The sequence below is a fragment of the Myotis daubentonii genome, chromosome 7 (assembly GCF_963259705.1).
Source record: "Myotis daubentonii chromosome 7, mMyoDau2.1, whole genome shotgun sequence".
NCBI classification, from domain to species: Eukaryota; Metazoa; Chordata; class Mammalia; order Chiroptera; family Vespertilionidae; genus Myotis; species Myotis daubentonii.
The window spans coordinates 48,452,956-48,469,507 of record NC_081846.1 but is presented as its reverse complement, the minus strand read 5'-3'; the positions used below and the strand labels follow the sequence as shown (position 1 = coordinate 48,469,507).

Below are 16,552 nucleotides of genomic sequence, written 5' to 3'. Positions count from 1 at the left end.
ACGGGAACAAATACAATATTTGTATTTGCATGTGGCCCGCGGGCCGTAGTTTGAGGAACCCTGGTAAAGGCTATTGAATATGTAGGTCAAGTAAAATGTTTTCATCTACAATTGTTAACAAGTTCTCTAAGCTTCTTGTTGAAAAAATGTGTAACTTTCAACACACATTGACACTTAGTTATCCAACTGGTACAGAGAAACCATTTGGGAAACTGAAAAATTTCTACCTCACTAAACTCAGCCCATGGTAAAACCACTAGTGGAATTTTTGTGAAACAACCAAAGGTACTATGTAGAGTTGACATTTATCAATCACCATCATATAGTAATACTGATTACACCAATCCCCAATGCACAGTTCAAGAATCTGTGGTGAAAGAATGCTTTGTATCCAAAATGTCTATAGCCCAGTTTAATCTTCTGCTGAAAGACAATGAGGACACACTAAATTAAACAATGTCAGCAAAGATTAGCTTCATAATAAGTCTGAAGAAAAATTGCAAATGCCAATCCCTTTGTAAGAATTACCAATAATTAAAATCTTTCATCAGGGAAGTATCACTGCAAAATATTACATGGAATAAGCCTACATCTGCATAATCTGTAAACACCATAAATTTCCTAGACTCAGCATGTATTTTCCATTTGAAAACTAAATCTGCCTCTAGATTAGGACTCTAGTTTCTCTTACTTTAGGAATTTTTTATCATTAAACATTCAGTTTGAACTTATGTACAGCCATTTTTATGAGCAGCAAAACACATTCACTCCTCTTTACTGAGAAATGAAAGAAACTTGAATTTATAACTCTTTAGATTTTTAAGCAAAGGCGAATGATTTTTTAAAATAATTTATTATAGCCCTAGCCTAGCTGGTTTGGCTCAGTGGACAGAGCGTCGGCCTGCGAACTGAAGGGTCCTGGGTTCCATTCCAGTCAAGTGCACATGCCCAGTTTGCGGGCTCCATCCCCAGTAGGGGGCGTACAGGAGGCAGCCGATCAATGATTCTCATCATTGATGTTTCTATTTCTCTCTCCTTCTCCCTTCCTCTCTGAAATCAATACAAATGTATCTTTTAAATAGATGAAGTGCAAATTCCAGAAGAAATCTCTTTTGGAGATTGACTACACCTTTTCCTTTCTTTCTTACTCCCTAAAGTACTTAATATAACCCTTCACATATTCTTCAACCAACCCAGTAAAATATCTAGGATTAGATAAAGATTAAATTGCTCAAATCATCACTTAAAATATTTCATACAGTGGAAACATATTTTTAGAGTGTCAGATAATAATAGTAAAGGTATTGAAACTGGAGTGGGAAGACCTAAGCTACAACACTCATGATTGGCTATTGGCTATGAGAATAAAAATGAGATCAAGATCCTGAAAAATGAAGCCATACAGTAATGTCAAGACAAGTACCATATAATTTCACTCATAGGTAGAATCTAATGAACTAAACAAGCAAAACAGAGACCGATGTATAGATAGAGAGCAGGCTGACAGCTGTTGGGGATAGGGGTTGAGGGTTGTATGGAGGAGTGCGGGGATTGAGAAAAAAAGAGAAAACTCATGGACATAGACAGTGGCATAGTGATAGCTGGGGGGATCGACAATGGAGGGGGCACAGGGAGGATAAATAGGGATGGACACAGACTTGACTTGGGGTGGTGAACACACAATACAATGTACAGATGATGTGTTGTGGAATTGTGCACCGGAAACCTGTATAATTTTGTTAACCAGTGTCACCCCAATTAATTCAATAAAAAGAAAAGAAAAAGACAAGAATTTTTTAAAAAAAAGAAGAATTTTGACTTAAGTGCAGAATTTGGAACTTTCCATTACCATAGCTTGTCTAACTGTAACCAGGTAAGAGAAAATATGAAGCTAGGACTGTTGAATCACATGCACACATAATATTAGCTTTATATTCAGAAACTATATAACAACTGAGTACTCAATTAAGTCACCCCATACACATACACTCCCCAGATACTGCTGAATCAAAGGGAATGCAGCACACACTCCATCAGCAAGTGGTTTACAGCTTACACTGAATTGCACAGACTACGGCAAGGCCACCGTCCGGGCACACTTAAAGGGCATACTGTACCTCTCAGACAAGTGACAGAATCAGGAGAGAGACTCCATCCAGAGGGACAAGCACAGGAGTAAAGCTGTGGCCTCTTTGAGGAAAGCAGGCATAGGTGGCTGCAGGGGGCAGAGGCACAGGAATTTACATCTGCAATAGAAAGAGAAGTAAACATTGCTGAATGGAAAAATCCCACATAGAAGTATACAGAATGAATGGGCAAAGAAAATGTGACATATTTATATATACACATACACAATGGAAGATCATTCAGCCATAAAGAAAGGAAATCCTGCCATTTGCAACAACATGGATGAACCTGATGGCATTATGCTAAGTGAAATATTATATCAGAAAAGATATATGCTATATAATCTCACTTATATGTAAAATAAAAATAAATAAAAATGAACTCAGAGAAAACAGATTGGTGGTTGCCAGAATCAGAGGGTGGGGGTGAGTGAAATGGTGAAGGTGGTCGAAAGTATTAGCTTCCAGTGATAAGGCTCATTAATTTTGAGGATGTAATACACAGCACGATGACTATAGTTAACAACACTGTACTGCATATTTGAACATTGCTGAGAGTAGATCTTAAAAGTTCATCACAAAAATGTTTTTGTAACTGTGTGTGCTGATGGATGTTCACTAACTTATTGTCGTAATCATTTCACAAGATATACATATTTCAAATCTTGTTGTACAGCTAAAACTAATATATGTCAAATTATATCTCAATTTAAACAAGTACATTTTTATTTTTTTTTTGTTTGTTTTTTTTTATTGCTTAAAGTATTACAAAGGGTATTACATATGTGTCCTTTTTTTCCCCCCCGCCCTTGACAATCCCCAGGCCTCCCCTACCCCCCAAGTGTCTTATGTCCATTGGTTATGCTTATATGCATGCAAACAAGTCCTTCGGTTGATTTTCAAACGTGCTCTGTCACACTATTATTGTCCCCCAGAGGCCCCTAGTATTTGAAGACACAAGTACACGAAGTTACCTCTGTAAGTCTGGGTATTTTCCTTGACTCTTTTGGCCTTCCCTAACACCCAGCTTTCATCATAAAATTCATAAGAGGCAAAGAAGGAGGAGTGACTTGCCCAAGGTTACAGATCAATCCTGTCAATACCAGATTATGAACTAATAGCCGCTGAGTAATCCTGAGCTTAGTATGGAAATATGATGCTAAGTATTATTGTCTCCTGGCCTGACCTAAAAAGACCTTTTCACATTAAATGAAATTAAGGTGTGTGTCCCTATGTGACCTTTACAATTACGCACTGTTGACCAAACTTGGTTACATAACAATCTTTTATTTTTCTAATGATGACATCTTTGTGTGTCTCTGCTCCTTGACAAGAGTGATCCTGTGTGTATCCCAAGCTCACAGGATGTTCTCCAGACCTTACATGTTCTTATTACATACCCTGTCAGATCTATTAATCCATTCATTCGCTCCAAAATGTTAAGCCTTCACTATATACCAAACACCATTCCACACACTGGGAATACTGTAAACATGGGACAGATATTCTAGCAAAGGAGGCAGAACTAAACTCATAAACTGTGTGATTTCAGGAGGTAGAAGAGAGTAAAAGGAGAATAAATGGTGACGGAAGGAAACTTGACTTGGGGTGAACACACAATACAATATGCAGATGATATATTAGAGAATTATACACCTGAAATCTCTATAATTTTATTAAGCAATGTCACCCCAATAAATTCATAATAAATAAATAAATAAATAAATAAATAATTGTGAGTGTCAGACCAGTGTGGTTCAGTGCTTGATCATCGACCTAGGAACCAAGAGATCACAGTTCAGTTCCTGCTCAGGGCACATGCCCAGGTTTCAAGCTTCATCCCCAGTAGGGGGCATGAAGGAAGCAGCTGACCAATGGCATTTCTCTCTCATTGATGTTTCTGTCTCTCTATCCCTCTCCCTCTCTCTCTAAAAATCAATAAATATATATTTTTTAAGTTAAAAATATAAATAAATAAATTGTGTGATTTCAGAATATGAGGATAAACAGCAAAATAACTATGAGAAGGAAAGGCTATTTTAGGTAGGGTGATTGAGAGCCAGCAGGAGCATTTAATAGAATCCTAAATGACATGAAGGAGCAACTGATGTGGAAATCTAGAGGAGAGATATTCCAGGCAGGGGAAAAAGCTAGTGCAAAAGTTCAGAGGTGGGGCCCGACTGGCAAGGCTCAATGGTTGAGCATTGACCTATGAACCAGGAGGTCACTGTTTGATTCCAGGTCAGGCTGTGGTCTCAATTCCCAGAGTGGATGTGCAGGAGACAGCCAATCAAAGATTTCTCTATTCATTGATGTTTCTCTCTCTCTCCCTCTCTCTCTCTCTCTCTCTCTCTCTCTCTCTCTCTCTCTCTCCCTCCCTCCCTCCCTCCCTCCCTCCCTCCCTCTCCCTTCCTTTCTGAAACCAATAAAGATATTAAAAAAGAAAAGAAAAAGATACAATGACTTAAAGATACGATCCCTGGGAGGCAGGTGGGCCTAAGGCAGGCATAAACTCTGCAAAAAGTTCAGAGGTGGGAAGTTGCCTGGTATGCTTCAGGACACAATGAAATGCAATGAAGTCCGATGTGACAAGAGTAAGTAAGTGGGAGAAGAAACCAGGGAGATTACAGGGGCCAGATTCTGAATGTGATGAGAATCCACTGCAGAGTTATGAGGAGAGAAGAGTGACTTATTCCTCCTCACACTACCAAAGTCAAATTTTTAAATCACCTCTCCACCTACACCAGGCACTCCAGGAAGATGGGGTAGCCACAGCAGAGCACCTACAGGGCAATGGTGCCATAATAAATAAGTCCTAAAAATAGGTGGTAGTGATAAAAGGGACTGTGTATCTGGTCTATGCTGTATTTGTCAGCGGAGGAAATTGAGACTCAGAAAATTCACAGAAGCAGTAGCCAATTGCTAAATAAAATGATACAATTTAGACCTGCTGCTGTTACATACAAGATTTGAGTTTTCCATGGTAAATAAAAGTAATGGAAATGTTAGGACAAGAGTAGTTGGTAAAGCGGAAAGGAAAATTCATTGCATTTCACATTTCCAGAAAAAGTGTTTTCAAGCTATTTTCAGGCAGAGCGTTTCTCTGTCTCTCTCGATGGTCTCTCATTTACCATTCGGCTGTTTTGCAGGATGAACCGCAACAATCCCAAGAGGCTGGTGCACATTGTAAATGGCAACGGCCTGTTGCCCTCCGTGCCACTTGTTGGCTTGAGTGACCTGCTCAGTTGCTCGGTCAGTCCAGTACACCGAATCTTCAAAGATGGTCAGGGCATAGGGATGCCGCAGAATCTGCGAGGCAGAAGAGAACAATGAGATCTCACCCAGAAATAAAAACCAAGGGAAACAAAGTAGAAAAGGATGCTGAATAGATGGTTTCCTTCAGCATGTAATCTATAGTAAAAAAAGCATAATATGCAAATCGACCAAACAGCAGAACGCCCGTCCAGGAGACCACGCTAAGACACGCACTAGCACCAGGCCAGCCAAGATGGGTGTGATGTTATTGGTCGGGGGCCCACCATCGCCCCACAATTGCCCTGCAGAGAGGGAGGCCCAGGCCAGGGGCCGGGCGGGCAGTCAATGCGAAGGGGGGAGGGCTCCGCAATCACCCCAAAGAGGGAGGCCCAGGCCACCCTCTGAGGGGCAATTGATCAGGGGCTCCGCGGAATCAGGGAACCAGAAGCAGAAGCGGGCAGTGCCAGGACAAGGCGGGTGTAGGCGGGGGTCAGGGCCAAAAGGCAGCCAGGACCACGGCCACGAGGGCCCCAGCAACCGGGGCTGCAAATGCCTACCCTTGCATGAATTTCGTGCATTGGGCCTCTAGTTATTTAATTAAAACACAGGGAAGTCACTATTCAAGAGACAGACTAAAATTATACTGCTTGACCTCTCTCCCATTATATCACTCAAAATCCTTTCTCATGCATGTGTCATTTAGTCTTCATTTTTAGTCTGGTAATTACACTGGGCACCCATTTACAAATGAAAGCAAAACTGAAGCACAGAAAGTGAAGTGCCGGGTCTGGGGTCCCCACCACCCCATTATCATCTCTCCTTCCCCAGTGCAATTCCCACCGTCTTGTTCTGCCTCTCACAGATGTACATAAATCTGATACAGCTTAGATGCATATTTTCTGAAGGTGGAGAGGCCCTCCCAGGGTCTCTTCAAGTCACAAGACTGTAAATAATGACAATCTTAAATAGAAGTCATTAATAGTTCTTTGGAAAAAAATACATTTTCTGTATTTTACCATAACTTGTGAGAATAAAATCCACAGAATTTCCTAAATAAAAATACAAAGCACATAACAGGCTATGATTAATTGAGAATGTAAATATAATTAAATTGTTACTATTTGTTTAACACTTTTTAAAGGTACAGAAGCAACAGATTAGCACCTACAAATCAACTAAATTACACGAGCAATCTGACCATGAACTAAAATAAAAATACACATTTCAGTTAGTAAAAAAAAAAAAAAAAGAAAAGATGGATTGGCCCTTATTCCTGTTAATATGCCCCGGATTGGGCATGCAACGTCTATAACACAAAAATTAAGTTCTTCGTATTCTTGTTATTCTGTCTGCTTTCCACTCAGTCACTATTATAGTTTCCGGGTTTTTTCCTCACTACCAACTTACCAAATCACTGGCTATCACCTGCCTCCGATGTTGTCCATCATAGTCACAAAAGTCTAAGTAATCAAGATAGGCATCCAAGAAGTAGAGCAGTCTGTTGGGGTAGTCAATAGTTAAGCCATTGGGCCATAAAATCTTGTCTTGGACAATAACAGTGCGCGAACTGCCGTCCATGCTGGCTCGCTCAATACGAGGGTGATGGCCCCAGTCAGACCAGAACATCAGATGTTCACTGTGAAAAGAAACTAGTTACCAATCGGACAGGACATATTTCAACACAGAAAAATAACTTGTCATCTCAAGTAACAGGACATCATATATACACTCTACTTAAAATAACTCATTTCCAGTTCAGAATATATGCACAGAACTTATTCTTTCCTCTGAGCATTGCAAAGGAAAACTGTAAATATGATGCAACCACAAGCCACCTAGGTGTTTTTTTATAATGTTCATAAAACATGCCATACAGTATGACTCTGAAATGTCTCAATGCCGATTCATGTTTCTGTACAATCCAAAAATATTGGATCTAGAAAAATCCATCTGTCCTTGACTTTCTACCCTGTCATGTTTAAGAGGGTCAAATTATTTCTCATCAGAGATTCATCATAAATTTCACTGGAGTTGAATCTCTGCAATATCTAGAAGTCTGTATCACACTGAACATAATTTGCCCAACTTGTCATCCTGCAGACAAGAATCTAAGTTAGAGAATCTAAGCAAATTCAAGAGAGGAGGCCTGCAGAAGTTTCTAAGCATGTGGGAGAATTTCTTTTTCTTCCCTTTAGGAACAACAGGAAAAAATTTTCTCCCTTGTATTACATAAAAGGGAACTCTAGGAAATAGCATGAAACCAAAGCAGAAAAATCTGGCTTTTGTTATTATTTTTTTTTTAATGAAACCATGAGGTATCAAAGTTATAGCAAGCTGGCCCATCTACGGCATATTACTGTATACATTCATTAGAAACTTAATTATATAATTCTACAACAATCATGTCAATAATTGTATTGCCAAGCTAATAAATCAATGCAGTCTGAAAGTGAACAATCAATTGCCCTTGTGTACTTTATGGCAAACACTATTAAAGATAAAGAAATGATAGCAACAACCAGTTGGATGCCTACCACTTCTATAGAGAAGTTTAAACAACAGGTTATTTTAAATTTTATAATATGCATATCAGTGACATCCTCCTCCTATTATTTTTCCTTCACGATAATCATGTCAGGGCAAGATCATTGAAAAAAAAGTCTTACCTAAGTCTGGGATCTAATGCTAGTCCCCTCGGCATTGTTACATTTTCACTAATCAGCACAGTCCTGTGGCTCCCATCCAGTTTAGAGACTTCAATTGTTTGCAGAGCATAGTCTGTCCAGTAAAGATTGCGACCCACCCAATCTACCACAAGACTTTCAGTCATGGTGGTGCCACTGTCAAGTACCTAAAGACAAAATTGAATAAAGAGTGAATTCTAAAGGGAATGGGTGATAACATGAAAATCTGGAATACAGCATCTAATTTGCTCTTGTGAGCATTATAAAATTTTGTCATCCCTTATAGATAACTACTAATCAACACTACATTTTTATAGGAAAAACATACAAGATTTTGTAGAATTGATTGAACTAGTGTGTAGTTTCATTTTGGTTTCAAAGTGTTTCCAATTAACAAAAGCTCTATCCATTCTCTAAATTGGCAATCCTATGAAAATTTATAATGCCAAGGTATCAAAAGTAATATCTTGATTAAGTGCTAATGATTATAAAATAAAGTTCTAAGGGGCAAAGGAAGCATATCCATCAAAGGTCAAGAAACAAATTGGGAGATAGACTGAAAAACATAACTAAATTAAAACTATGAAAAGCAATCTCTTAACTCCCCTGGCACTTCCTTCTGCTCTCATACACCAGAAAAAAAATTGCAAAGGGAACCTCATAGATTTTGTGAAGTCTCTACATCATGTGGCCTGGAATTCAAAACAATGGATCTGCCTTCGGAGACCACTTCCTTATCTAAAACACGCATAGATTTGGAGTTGTGAATGTCCAGGCCTCTTGGGTACAATACCACCCAAAGGGGAATATGAGAGCTACCTAGTACGCAGTAGGACCTTCTCTCATTGGAGAGTAATAGCAAAGAGACCCACAACAGTGGAATTAGGCCAAAGGTCAGTAGAAATGTACTTACTACTTTTCTGTCTGTTCCATTTTGAAATGCACTCCAGATTTTGCCCTGAGTTCCATCAGACCAAAAAACACGACCACTGACAGAATCAAAATCAACAGCTACAATGTGAGAACCACCCTCGATAAGTGCATAGATATTGTGGACCTGGGAGGTGATATTGTCAGCAATAATTTGGTTCTGACTTGCCACAAGTAACAGAAGACTTTCAGATGCTGTCAAAGAAGAAAATGCAAAAATGTCACTGATTCTGGAAGAAAACAAAGCTAAAGCATCTCAAATATTTAATGAAATGCTTTGGTAACAGAGGAAGATGTAATTCCAAACTATAGTAATGGCGAAAAACAAAAATCTCTATTAAAAAATTTTTTAATCATTCCATGCCTTGCCGAAATAGTTAGCTGATTTGCACGAGTATTTAAAATAAGCTTTTTCTGAAATATTTTCTTCCTTTAATTATATTGTCTAAATATCAATATGGAGTGAACTATACTTGCATTCTTCCTATTTCTAGTTACTTTTATACTTTGCTTATCTTCTTTCCTAAATTATAGGCTTCTAGAAAGCAGGAATCATGTCAAATAATTTTTCCAAAGGCATCCAGCTGTGTCAGAGACATCTAATTATCTCACAATATCCCCTCTACTCTGTTTTAGCCCTCCTTTATTTGGTCATTTAAAGCAGCTGAATTAATATCCTAATATATAGTGTAATGACTTTCACTTAATAGAAATTGAGCTAATATTGGGCAAATTGAATGCATTATGCTCAATATATAAAGATATTTAAATAATGTAAAAAACATTTTGATATTATTCTAAATAATTTTTAAAAGCATCTTCTACTGTATATGTTTTGACCTCCATTTTCCAAAGTACAAGATCCATCATTTGACTCCTAATCAGCATTTCCAAATATCAATATAACACATTTGATCTTAAGCTTTGGGGTATGTTGTTAACTGGAGTTAGTTCACTTTCAAGTTCAGTCATTACCTGTAACTTTGCAAGTCTTCCCATCAGTGTCTAACATGTATTCTTTATCACACCAGCACCGGAAAGAGCCTCTTGTATTGTAACAATGCTGGCTACAAAAGCCTGGATTATCACATTCATCTATGTCTTCACAGGTCTTAGAATCATTAGCAAGCAGGTATCCCAATGGACATAGGCATTGAGCCCCAAAGGGCCCTTGAACACACTGGTGAGTACAACCAGCATTTAAATTTGAGCAGCTCTCCTGGTCTAGAATAAAGAAAGAGAATAAGAAAGGGGAAAAGTGAGGAATCTTTGTTTCTTTGGTTCACCCTGCTGCAAATATTTGTCATATAGTCTAGGGCTACCTTCAGCATAATACCCAGGTAAGAGCTGAGAGCAGCACTCACTTGCATGAACTCCACAGGCTAGTCAGTGTCTGCTCTGATAGACCTAAGGATTTACTATTCTTCACATCCATTGGACTTGGACCATTTTCTTCGCTACACCCCTCTATTATAATTCCATTTAGTCCAATGTGAGAAACTTGAGGAAATATTGGTGACATCAAGAAACACAACTATCATTGATCAAGCATGCAAAGACACCTAACTTACTTCTCATTTGCTTTCTGTTATTCTTCTACCCATATAGAAATAGAAGATAAGACTGACATTATGAGCAAGGGCTGGAAGGTTTATGGAAGTGAATAAATGGAAGGGGAAACACAGCTGGAACACTAGAGAGCACAGGTCCACAAACATCATTCCTTAGTTTCAGAGCCAAAACAGCAATGCCTGAAGCCACCCAAACATAGCTCGCATGCCTGGGAATGCAAATGCCCTCTATTTCCATGTAACTTATTATAAGAGTGATGGTACAAAACATGCACTAGAAGGGGAAGTAAGTCAAATTGATTAGAACATTTTCAGCACAAACACAACACATATAAAATCATAAAAAAGAAAAAATACTTTGCAATCGTACCTGGCTGAGGTTCATCTGAGAGTGAGCATTGATTAAAGAGGGAAGAAAGAAAGGACAGTAATTAGGATTACATGCCAATCACAAAGTTCTAATCACAGCAAACACAAATCCCTGGACTTCATTTGTTTTGTGGCAAGTTCTGATTGAAATTAGAAAATATTAAAGTTAGAAACTTTTGAGTCCATTACCAATAGAACCAAATTTAATTAGAGAATCTAATGGCCTCAGTTAGACTTATTTTTTTAATGATTTCATAAAAAGAAGTACAAACACAGAACCAAATGCAAAGGATTTAATGAGAAATATTATCCAGTGATGATTTATTTGAATCATGATGCTTATCCCTACACAGATTTGAACTCAGAGAGGAACTGAAATCCCTTCCTCAAAAGCTACATGTTGATTATGACAATGGTGATGCACAGCAGGCTGCTGGTCAGAATGAACTGATGGCCAGTAAACTGTGGTCAGGGAACTTACTGCAAAGTGGGGACTCATCTGTCCCATTGGGGCAGTCAGAGACGCCATCACATATTGCAGTCAGATTCACACAGATGCTATGGCCAGGGCACTGCCATTGCCAATTGGGACAGTGAAAGGCTTGAGTAGGGCAGTCCTTCTCGTCACTCATATCCCTGCAGTCATTGTCCCCATCACAGACCCACTCTTTGTGGATGCAGTTTCCATTGGCACAAAGAAAATGGGATGGAGAGCAGGTCTTGAGCACACAGCCATTGTGCTCATCAGATCCATGGATGCAGTCTGGATGCCCATCACACTCCCAGGTCCCTGGAATGCAGAGACCATCTGATTGGCACTGAAATTCATCTTGGTGGCACATCCCGGGAGGCCTGGTTGCTAAAAGAAAAGCACAGGGAAGATAGGCTTGTGAATGCAATTTATAACTCCTTTTATATAATCCCTATAGGAAATGGTTTTGGATCAATGATAGGTTTATAATAATGACTAAAATAAATATTAAAATGTAAAAATGATACACAGTGTACCCTCCAACATTGTGGTAAATAGAAAGCTTTATGTGTCTGATTAGTTGATCTGACAACAAAGAACATGATGCACAGCTCTTGAATAGAAGATAAATTCCCTCAGTCAAAAGAACATTATATTTCCTGCATTTCTTATGTTCATTCAATTACAGAATAAATCATAAAATACAGCTGTCTCTTTATTAAAGAATCACCAGAGCATTTCAATTGTACTTAATTAGCTATGGTTACTTTGAATTTCATGTGTTCAATAATACATTTGGATGTCATAATTATTCCTCAAATAAGCTGTATCCAATTAAACCAGCACCCATTAAGCAAAAGGTGACAGTAAGCCCTTAATTCTTTGCAAAATTTCCACTGTTGATCAAGTAATTCTTGAGAGATAAGAACTGTCTCCCTATTTCACAGGGGTAAGCCCTCCTACCCCCAACCCCCCAGGAACCTAGAAGGGCAACAGCAAGTCATTAGTACCTGGAACTGTAACCTCAGATCATCACAGAAGTCTATGTTTCAATGTGACATAGGAAAATCAGTGACTAAGAATTTCTGGGTGTGGTGCACACCTATAAAGCATGTAACCATTTTATTTAACTTTTCTTTTTATCCATAGATTTAAGCACTTCTTTTCTGATTGAGTAGAATTGACAGAAACCTACTTTTTATGGTCCAAAATACCATTATTCAAAAAAATACCATTATTCAAAAAAATGACTACTTCACTGACAATTTTTTTACGAGTTTAAAATCCACGTAACACAAAAAGTAGGCAATTGCAAACACTGTTCATTATAGGTTTCCAGCCTTTGTAGACTGTAGGTCTATCAATTTATATTCCACAAAGTTTTCCTTGAACCCCCTGAGCAGAAGGAATTTCTATTCTCTGAGCCTTCCTAGAATTTTATCTGTATCATTTCTAAGGCCCTTCTAACTGACCACCTTGCTTTATTATCTCTTACTTTCTATAATTACTCTTACTAGACTTTACAGACAAATACTTAACATATATATCTTAGCAGATATTCAACCAAAAAACACTGAAAGAATAAATTCATTAGAGTCAATATCTAATTCTGCTCCATATCACATCCATACCATGATTTGACTCTATATTGAAATTTAAAAGAAACCATTAAAACACCTTTTTATATGCTAAGTCTCAAAAATTTGAGACACACTAATTTGGGATAACCTAGAAAAACTTAGTAGAAAAACAAAAATATCTAAGAAATAGTTAAACTACCTAAGAAACTATGTGAAAGTTCCCATTTATACAACTAATTCACAAATCATACATCATTACGTGGTAATGTGTTGGCAACTTCATTATTTGTTTAACAGTGCATTCCTTCGACAATACTTTATAATTCAGACTGTCTTCCCTCCGGTTTGTCTGAGCTAGAGAAAATCTGTGGTAATATCAATGCTGATAGAATGAAGTGATTCCTTTATCGGAAACATGCTGGATCTATGGTACTTACGACAGTCTTTCTCATCAGAGTGGTCGCTGCAGTCAAAAACACCATCACAATGATATACGTTGCTAATACACTTATTCTCACTGGCACATTTGAATTGAGAAGCAGTGCAATTAATTACTAAGAATGAAAGAAAGAAAGCATTAGAAATCAGCTCAATGAGACTGGGATTTTTCTAAACAGCATGAATAAAAAGATAGCAATCCTCTTACCACAACCATTCTCATCAGATCCGTCAACACAGTCCTTGTCCCCATCACAGACATAAGCCAGGTCAATACACCGATGGTCAGGGCAATGAAACTGACTAGGCAGGCATGTCGCTGTAAAGTCTAATATCATCCAAAAACAAAGCCAAATAACAGTTTATTTCTTGTTCAATGTGTAGCAGAGCCAAATTGAAAAATGCTAAAGAAATAGATGTTATCCGAGAGATGCAAATCAAAACAGCAATGAGGTACCATCTCACACCTGTCAGACTGGCTATCATCAACAAATCAACAAACGACAAGTGCTGGAGAGGATGTGGAGAAAAAGGAACACTTGTGCACTGCTGGTGGGAATGCAGACTGGTGCAGCCACTATGGAAGACAGTATGGAGTTTCCTTAAAAAACTGAAAATGGAACTCCCATTTGACCCTGTGATCCCACTTCTAGGAATATATCCCAAGAAACCAGAAACACCAATCAGAAAGGATATATGCACCCCTATGTTCATAGCAGCACAATTCACCATAGCTAAGATCTGGAAACAGCCTAAGTGCCCATCAGTAGATGAATGGATTAGAAAACTGTGGTACATCTACACGATGGAATACTATGCTGCTGTAAAAAGGAAGGAACTCTTACCATTTGCAACGTCATGGATGGAACTGGAGAGCATTATGCTAAGTGAAATAAGCCAGTCAATAAAGGAAAAATACCACATGATCTCACTCATTCATGGACAATAGAGACCATTATAAACTTTTGAACAATAATAGATACAGAGGCAGAGCTGCCTCAAACAGATTGTCAAACTGCAGCGGGAAGGCCGGGGAGGGTTGGGGGGCAGGAGGTAGGGGGGTAAGAGATCAACTAAAGGACTTGTATGCATGCATATAAGCATAACCAATGGACATAAGACACTGGGTGATAGGGGAGGCTAGGGGACTGTCTAGGGCGGGGGGATAAAATGGATACATATGTAATACCCTTTGTAATACTTTAAGCAATAAAAAAAAAAAAAGAAATAGATGTTATTTTAATTGTACATGTGTTCAAAATTCCTTCAACTTAGCCACATCGCCAAAGTCAAACCAGCAAGAGCACTCAAAATTAAGACGGTTTTTTTTAAAAAGGAATAAAAAGACTATAGGTGAATCTCAGAAGGAAGGGAGAGGGAGGGGAAAGGGATTAACTAAAGAACTTATATGCAATATTCATAATGAATCAACACAGACAATAGTGCAGCGAAGGCCTGGGGAGGGGGCAGAAGTGGGGTGGAGGGGATCAATGGGGAAAACAGGGAGATGCCTGTAATATTTTCAACAATGAAGATAAATTTAAATAGTAATATTAATAATAATAAATAAATAAACTAGGCTATAAAAAAATACCATGAGCAAAGTCAAAAACAGTGATTACACCCTGAAAGTAGACCACACTTAGAAAGTTAGTTTGGACTAGGCTACACTTCATGATTACTAGTAAGTCCAGGACTCCACCAAAGCTAAGCCATGGAGCCCAACGAGGCAGCATTTATTAGCCTGACCTTCATGCTAGTAGCAATAGAGTATAGACTGATCATGATAACTGGATTTAATCCAGAGTCTAATCAGAACAATTCTAAAAACCGAGGGCCTGCTTTGCTGAAGAGACCCAGCCAGAGAATCGAGTGTGCTGGCTGCCCATCCACTGATGAAGTTGTATTAAATATCCCATATAATAAAGAGCTAATATGGTAATTAGACCGAACAGCAGGACGACAGTCCAGACAAAGCTGGGGCTACGAGGGCCGGCCGAGGCTGCGAGGGGCCGCAAGGGGCTGCGAGGGCCGAGCCCCTTGCACAAATTTCGTGCATCGGGCCTCTAGTAGACTTATAAAATTTGAAAGCCAGAAGGGATCTCAAAGCTCATCTATTCCAGAAGGAAAGTGACTTGCCTAGTCATGCAACCAAAACTAGAAATGACAACCTAAAGAAAATTAGAACTGGCAAGATAAAAAGCAGATGGGTAAGATTAGTGGTAATTTAAATGTTCTGTGCCTCTATATTCTATTGCCTTCTTCAGTATCAAATGAAAAGAAAAACAAGAGTAAAATATCTGGATATATTTATATGATTTAGGGGGAAAAAGAAATTTGTTTTAAATATCTGAATAGTTAGTTGAGAGATCTTTTTCAGTTTCTATCTGGGTATTAGACATCAGAGATAGTCCTCGTTTTGCTTCCAAAAAAACTCAATATTTGGGAGGAGTGTAAGCCTCCCATATCTTTGCTCTAAAGCCTTTTAATACAAGGATCGACAGATAGAATAACAGTAGCTAAGATACAGTGGAAATTGTGTGAGCCTTAGAGGAAAGTATGCAAGGCCTACTGATGGTTTAAATCTATTTACTAGGATGATCAATCAACCAAGAGAAATCCATTCAAAACTTACTGCAGTGCTTCTCATCAGATCCATCCCCACAATCATTATCTGTGTCACAGACCCAGTTGAAGGAGATGCAGAGGTGATTATCACAGGTGAAGTAAGATGCAGGGCAGGAGGTGAGTTCATGGGTGGGGCAGTTCTTCTCATCACTGCCATCCACACAGTCACTGTGCTTGTCACAGCGCCAGTGTCCAGGGATGCACTCTCCTCCGAGGTCACAGGTGAACGCTGACGGTGAACAGGAATTATCTATAACAGAAACAAATTGATCATGAAGACACTTGATCTTACAGTCTTTTATATGAGTTCTTGCCTTGTAAAGGCCCAATTCTTCTCCTTTTTCAATAGGAACATTATGCAAAATAAGGAGAAATGTGCATCATTCAAATGTTCCTTCTCCTTTCCCTCCTCCTCCTCCTCCTCCTCATCATCATCATCATCATCTGGCATTTACTTAGCAATGATCATATTCCAGGCACTTTTCTACATGCTTTATGC

At 38.7% G+C, this 16,552-nt stretch overlaps 1 protein-coding gene across 1 annotated transcript in view; it reads right to left on the bottom strand.

The window, feature by feature from the left end:
* LRP2 (LDL receptor related protein 2) overlaps window positions 1–16,552 on the bottom strand; it is a 200,401-nt gene that overhangs the window by 92,340 nt on the left and 91,509 nt on the right. The window contains exons 22-31 of the mRNA XM_059704195.1: window positions 16,061–16,303; window positions 13,634–13,753; window positions 13,425–13,541; window positions 11,417–11,794; window positions 9,971–10,219; window positions 8,979–9,190; window positions 8,048–8,232; window positions 6,789–7,017; window positions 5,258–5,435; window positions 2,118–2,246 (exon numbers count right to left, since the gene is read on the bottom strand). Of these exons, the coding sequence (XP_059560178.1) occupies window positions 2,118–2,246; window positions 5,258–5,435; window positions 6,789–7,017; window positions 8,048–8,232; window positions 8,979–9,190; window positions 9,971–10,219; window positions 11,417–11,794; window positions 13,425–13,541; window positions 13,634–13,753; window positions 16,061–16,303 (2,040 nt within the window). The remainder of the gene's footprint in view (window positions 1–2,117; window positions 2,247–5,257; window positions 5,436–6,788; window positions 7,018–8,047; window positions 8,233–8,978; window positions 9,191–9,970; window positions 10,220–11,416; window positions 11,795–13,424; window positions 13,542–13,633; window positions 13,754–16,060; window positions 16,304–16,552) is intronic.